This window comes from Henckelia pumila, chromosome 3 (genome assembly GCF_033568475.1).
Source record: "Henckelia pumila isolate YLH828 chromosome 3, ASM3356847v2, whole genome shotgun sequence".
NCBI classification, from domain to species: domain Eukaryota; kingdom Viridiplantae; phylum Streptophyta; class Magnoliopsida; order Lamiales; family Gesneriaceae; genus Henckelia; species Henckelia pumila.
The window spans coordinates 131913575-131921125 of record NC_133122.1 but is presented as its reverse complement, the minus strand read 5'-3'; the positions used below and the strand labels follow the sequence as shown (position 1 = coordinate 131921125).

Here is a 7551-nt window from a genome sequence, read left to right as displayed (position 1 = left end):
CATATATTCTGTTATCTACGATGAACGACAGATTTGAGACTTTTGTATTCAAAAGATACCAACCAAAGTATAATTGGTTATACTGATGTTGGATACTTATCTGATTCACATAAGGCATGTTCCCAAATCGGATATATATTTACTCGTGGAGGCACTGCAATTTCTTGGTGTTCACAGAAACAAACAGTCGTAAAAACTTTATCAAATCACGCCGAGATTATTGCATTATATGAAGCAGGCCGTGAATGTGTGTGGCTAAAATCAATGACCCAACATATCCAAACCTCGTGTACATTATTAGTAGACAAGAAACATGTGACATTATACGAAGATAATGTTGCATGTGTTGCTCAAATGAAATAAGGATACATCAAAAGTCACAGAACCAAACATATCGCCCCCCTTTAGTTCTTTTTCTTCACCCAAAAGCTTGAGAAGAATAAAGATATTGATATCTGTTACATTCAATCAAGTGAGAACTCATCAGATCTCTTCACAAAGACACTTCCTACGACGATATTCAGAAATCATATATATAACATTGGGATGTGCAATCTAAGAAATATGTGAAGAATTGTTCGTGTTAACATGAGATAGAGTTTACATGGCTGCACTCTTTTTTTCTTATTATGATTTTTATCCCAATGGATTTTTCATAGTAAGGTTTTTAACGAGGCAGTATAAAACACGTAATAAAGACAATTATTGTATCACGATCATCCTCACAAGGGGGAGTGCTAAAAATATATTATATTAGTGTTGAATGTTAAAAATAAAAGTTGTAAAATTTTGAATATTAGTGTGTGATGATGTATTTATTTTTGGAATAATCTCAATTGAAGATCTTTAAATAGACATCAACATTTGTGATGTAAAATACAATTGAATTGAGAAAAAAAAATTTATAAAGTGTATAATTTGATATATTTTAAGTTTTTGAGGTTTTACTTTTTTACCATAGATTTTTATATTTTCACAACAAATAATAATATATTAGATTTGATTAATAATATATGTTAGATATTATATATATTAGATAATCTAAAAAATAAATACAATAAATCAAACACAATGAATTAAGAACTTAAACAAAAATTTAACACAAACAATAAATCAAATGAAAAACTTGAAGAATAGTTTAAAGCTATAAATTAAACTCAATGACAATATAAAAAATACACAATTCAACCCTTTTTAATAGATATTAGATTAGATATATTATATTGATTTATTTGTATGTCCAAACTACCCTTTACGTTATTTAATCTAAATTCGACTAATCACCTAAAATCCCTAATTTTTCTGGACCCGGATCCTCTACTGTTTTTCTAATAACAGCATTTGGTGTTGTTCAAGAAAAACGGCAGATGTTATTTTTTGCTTTTTTGTTTTTTACACTTGTTTTTAACACTATTTTTTTTTCTGTACACTAAAAGCACTTTTCATCTTCATTTTGGCAATATCGTTACTTTCTTCCTATTTATGCTATTTAAATATATTGCACTTTATTTATATTAATGTGATTGTTTTTATAACTGGACTAATAATCAAACTTGTAAATTCTTAAAAAACAGTTCAACAGATCGAAATAATGTTATATTATATTATATAAAATACAATATAATAATTGATATATTTTAAATTTTAAAGATTTTAAGTTAGAAATTAGTTCAAAAAAAGGTGTATATATATATTAAAATATACATTTATCAAAATTTAAAAATCTAAACTACAACATATATATAATGAAATATAAAAAAATTATATATACTTTTCAGAAAAAATAAATGAAAATAAACAAAAATATTATTAAAATAATATTTTTAACAAAGTTAAAAATAAAATAATCATATATATCATCAAAACAATATTTTAAAATTTTAAATATAGGAAATATATTTTTTTTAAAGAGATATATGAAATAGGTGAATCGGTGATAACACTGATTCTTGACGGAGTTTAGCCTATCAATTCAGTCCAATTTTAAAAACACTAGTTTATGTCTTTAAAATTCGGTTTCTTACACGAACCATTTAGAAATAAATAATTGGTACATGATTGTGCTTTAAATATAAATAAAAAATATTTATTTTATTGTATTTTTATCAATTTATTAAAATATATTTTAGGCATATATACGATTTATTTATGACTATGATTTTATAACTATATAATTATAATATTTTAATATAAATATAGGGAAAAAATATAATTTTATTATATATTTATAAATATTTTGAAAATATATTGTATTTGAATATATAATTTATCAACTGATAAATCTATAATTTTTATCCAAATACTAAAACAATTATTTATTATAATATAATTTTAAAAACTTAAATTTATTTTTACAATTTTATTAATAAAATAATTTTGAAAAATAAAATGGTTATTTGAATTTATTAAAAATATTTGGATCTAAAAGCAATTTTATTCAAAAGTAAAATTGATTATTTAGTTGGATAATATACCAATAAAGTCATTTACAATAGTTCATATACTAATTCGTTAATTTATCAATTATTCATGAATTTCAATTTGTTAATGTTGTGTGAATAATTTTTTTTATTTTAAATTTTTACTTTTGAAACTCTTTACTTAAAAAAGAAAAGAACCTAAAAAAAACTAAAGAAGAAACAAATTAAGAAGGAAAACAAAAGGAAAATTAACAGCTCGCAAGCAAAACGGTGACGTTTTCTCAAACAGCACCAAATTGTTTGCTGCCTCCGTGCTATTCCTTGTTTGTCTTTTTCCACTGTTCTTTCTTTCTTTTTTTTTTTATTTTTGTTCTCTTAAAATTATTCCATCTTTCATTTCTCCATGTCCATGCCCAAGACAAATGTGTGTGCGTGTGTGTGTTTGTTCTAGCTTCCGGTGCAACAGTTTTCAGCTTCCTGGAGAAGTTTTATTTTAGTAATTATTGCCTGCCAATTACAAGTGAAGTGAATTGTTCATTATGATTTTTTATAAGGAATATTGTTGGTATATTGATTTATGATTTTTCACATAGCTCTTGAGCTAGCTTATGAGGTAAGTTAGATCCAAGTTTAATTTTTAACAGATATATATGTTCTTTACCAAAATTTCACTTTCATAGCTATATATACTATACGATCCATCATTTCGTACAACATAAAATTTTTCACCGATTCACCTTAGGCATCTCCAGGTTGGTGGCGGCGACAATAAAAATTTCCAACACAATTTACGTGGGCGTACGTATTAATCACAAAGATTTAAAAACATCATACATCAAACCATATTGATGCAAATTAATTCATTTCTTTTCTTCACAATTTTTCTCATTCTTGGAATGAATTACAAGACCATTAGTTCCAGCCATCATCAAATACTTGTCTTTTCTCGTCAAATTCGTGCACTCGAACCCGAGCGTCCCCCCCAATATCTTCTGGATGTGGTTGGCAACCTCGATCGACGATTTTCCTCCGCTAACCGTGAGCTCCGCCGGCAGCTGATTCAAGAACGTGACCTCGTACGTCGGCCTAGGATTCATGAAGACAAAGTAAGGGTCCAACAACTTGTGCCCGCGAGTCGTGGTACCGTAAAACACGCTTTGTTTATTGTCCATCGCCACAGGCACGATTCGATCGCTCAACTCAGCAAAAAGCGCGCTGAACCTCAGCAAGAAAGGCTCCCTACAAGTAGTCCCCTCGGGGCATATAACTAAGTCTCCTTCTTCAAGTAAGCGCTTAATGTTTTGTGCGTCTTTTTCTCTTTCTCTTGTTAAAGCAATGGCTTTGATAGGAGAAATCAGCTCCGAATATTTACTTATACTATATGTAACGCAGCTTATTTTCCGGCCAAGAACCACCGCGAGTACAATCGGGTCGAGGACTGTTCGGTGGTTGCATACGAATAGGACGCCTCCATGGCCGGGCCGAGGCGGGGGCGGAGGAGTGCCCTTTACGACTAGCTTGATCCCGAGTATCTTGTAAGTGTAACGCACGATTCTTTCGGGTAAAGGGATGTTAAAATAAATTCTAATTAAGGATAAAATTACTCCAATTGGCATCCACAAAAAAATGACCAATGCCACAAGGGGTGTAGGCCTTTGTACTAAACGGCCCTCGTGGAATATGATTGGGGACAGAAGGTTGTTTCTTGGGATTGGAGTGATTCTTGTTTTTGGTACAATGTATCCTTCCTGTAATAAAATTAAGGATTTAATTCAACTTAAAATTAGGCGAAAAGAGTTTTTTTTTTTTCTTTTTCTTTTCAATAGATTGTCCAATTTTGTATTTTGGTCACTTTTTAAAGTTTGGTGTTCATACGTAACTTTCATTTTCAAAGGTTTCAATCCTATTTCGCTATATTATTGAAGTGGGCATATGGATGTGAAGTCAGTAATTTGACTGAAATGATCGAAAAATTAAGAATTGGAAGCTCACTGGATCAAAACAAAAATTTAGACAAATTAGATAAAATTAACAATACCTTGCATACAGACATGAAATCATGATCGGACTCTCTGTCTCCAAGGCCAATATCAGGAACATTTGTGCCAAATTCTCTCAACACTGCCATCCTCTTATGTTCACCAACAAGCACACCTGGTCTCTTAACAAACCCCGTGGCCCGTCCCGAGTTCAACACTTCCAACTCCGTCCCGAAAACCTTATCCACACCCAACTGATTCTTCGCGAAATGCTCCACCATGATCCGAGGATTCGCGGTCACTATATATCTCTTGCCACACGATTTGAACAATTCCCATGTCACCGGATGAACATCCTCCGCATAGAATTTAGGCAGCACCGACCTAGAAACGAGCTCAATGTCCCCAACTTTGATCCCCGCCATGGCTATGAAGATCAAAGTCTTTATCGCCAATGTTTCGGAGACGAATACGTAGACGAGGTACGCGAACGGGGCGGACCATAGAAGGAGCAAGGCACGTAAAAGGCTACCGGCCTCGAAAGCAACGAGCATGAAGTATGAAAACGAATTCCTGGACACCAACAGAGTGCCATCTAGGTCAGCTGCAACTGTTTGATTCGATCGCCCCGTGGTTTTACACTTCGATATCGACTCGAAAACCCGATTATTAGAATTCATTGTCTTTGGCTGGGAGAAGTGTTGGAGAGGGGATGATGTTTTGTATCTTTGATTGACTTCAAAGGACTTATAATCTACTTGAGAGCGAAAGGTATGCATTATTAATTTATGTTAAGCCTTTCCATGTTATACACGTTTCAAAGAATTAGATTCCTATTTCACCTACCTTTTGGAATTAAATATTCGACCAAGTAATTATTTTCAAGAAACATAAAGTTTAAGTAGTATAATATATATGTGGTTGAGGTTAGGAAAGATTTTTAGTGTAATATCGTCATTTGTGGTCGCAGATTTACGTTTTGGTCTCGCCTACTGGTCTAGTACAGCTTCTTTCTCAACCACATTTTAAATTTCACCTCATTTTTTTTTTAATAATACGAGAAATTGCCGGTGTCATTTTCGGTACACACGAGGCAAATCTCGAACAAAGCGCCACGCTGGCTAGCTACGTAAATCGTATTATGGATGTTTGGTGCGAGAGACTGACCTATAAAAATGTAGGACAAGGATCTATTCAAAAATTCAGATACTTCAATAAGGTCACTGATACGTTTTATTATATATATATACATGCACCGACACACACTATAAATTACTTGTAGTGTTCAAGACCTTGTTATATGTTTTAATTTGTCGTATTGATTTTAATGGATATCGAATAAATGTAGAAAATTTTATGCATTAGATTTTTTGTATGATTGTTATTGTGCAATCATAACAGAAGTTTTCGTTGTGACGGAAAACTTTGAGAACATTTTTTGTTAAAGGATTAGTCTTTTAGTAAATTTTTTTTTTTTTTGAAAATATCTTTTTTTAGGCAATTTTGAAAATATCTTTTAATTGGTAACTTGGTGAAAACGTGATCAGAATTTACGAGGAAGGTAACACATACTTGTGTTTTTGCATTGTAATGATATGGAGTATGGACGGATAAAACACACGGAATAACTTGGCAACTAAAAGATGTAAATTGCTTTTTACAAAAGATAAATATTTGTGAAAAGAAAGGAAAAACGTAATATTTATTAATATTGCTCTCTTTACCATATTTGTATTTGTATTCATACTTATTCATTGCCAATTATATTTTTCAGTCCATCTATTTATTTATCTCTTGGTTCGAAATGGGAGTAGGTTTGAAAAAGGATTTAGATTGTCTAGGGTTGGACCAAGAGGTCATGTAACGCTTCTTTTGTCTTCTCATAAGAGTTATTTCACAAAGATTTGCCGAGGTAAGGAAGAAGGGGGCCGGGCAATGAACCTATTTGAAGTTACTTTCGTACTAGAGAAACATATGTATGAATAATATAATATTTATTGCTATTACTATTATAAATATATAAATTACAATTGTATTTTAGCAAAGGTATCAATAGTGTACATCATTTTTTTATTAATAGCATCCAAGCACACATTTTGCGTGTGATATAATATATAAATTTTATGTATTTACACATCTATATCTATATTTATTTTATTTTAAATATTTGATTTATCCCTTTTACCCAACAACAATGAAAAGACAGAGACATTTTTAAGAGTATAAACATAATATTAGAATGGTGTCATCAATTACAGACCAAAGAAATTTTTAAAGGAATACGAAAATATTATAAGATAGTAAAGATACACTTTCATGTAAACTATTAATAATCAAGCAATATGGGTAAAAATCATTTGAAAAACAGAAAATATGAGATCTTTTGTAACCACTATTAAATTGAAATGGATGAAATTGAAATATTCTTGATAAAATTTACCCCAAAAATTAAAATATATTTGAAATTCATAGATTTGGATAACTCAATCAATAAGCACTCTTATTTAATTTAATTTTGTAAAAAAAAATCAATCTATTTTGAGTACTAATTTGGAGCATATTCCTTGCTGAAATATTATGGGGGTATGTTCTGGGGATTGGGTCATGTGCTCCCTCCTTCAGGTCCTTGCCGCTCGTACACATCCCTCGATTTACCCTCCGCATGAGCCAGTGGGCCTCTAACTCATGTGAAATGGAATTCCCTTCAGGGTCAACTCTTTTAAATAAAATAAATAACGACAAGATGCCTGATGCTTCTTGTCAAAAATACTATTTCATAAATTACACAGATTAGATATTGCGTTGCATTCCATGTGTACTTTAATTTATATAAGAATCTAAAAAAAGAGAACGTACGTGACAAAGCTAATGGTTATTAAGTTTCAAAACTTTGAAAATCTAAGCAGCTTAAATTGAGATTAAATACGAAAAAATGTTTTTAGTTTTTACTAAAATTTTAATTGTATCAAATCTGATGATGTCGATTTTTTACCTCGGGTTCGGTCTGGTAGAATGGATCCTCCAATTCCTTTATAGAGTAGGTCGGGTCGGATATCAAAGAAATCTGCACAAGCAACAGCTAGGTCAAGGGGCGCCGAAAGTGTTTTCGGCGTGACCCCTCCGATGCCTAAGTCAGTGTCTTGAAGGCAGAG

The 7551-nt window shown here is 31.3% G+C and overlaps 1 protein-coding gene across 1 annotated transcript; it reads right to left on the bottom strand.

Annotated features, from left to right (window-relative positions):
• Positions 1-3152: 3152 nt before the first annotated feature.
• LOC140891417 (glycerol-3-phosphate 2-O-acyltransferase 6-like) lies at positions 3153-5112 on the bottom strand. The gene is made up of 2 exons (XM_073299895.1): positions 4459-5112; positions 3153-4168 (listed from the first exon to the last, which is right to left on the bottom strand). The coding sequence occupies exons 1-2, from the start codon at positions 5077-5079 to the stop codon at positions 3281-3283; spliced, it is 1509 nt and encodes a 502-aa protein (XP_073155996.1). The 5' UTR covers positions 5080-5112; the 3' UTR covers positions 3153-3280.
• Positions 5113-7551: the final 2439 nt, after the last annotated feature.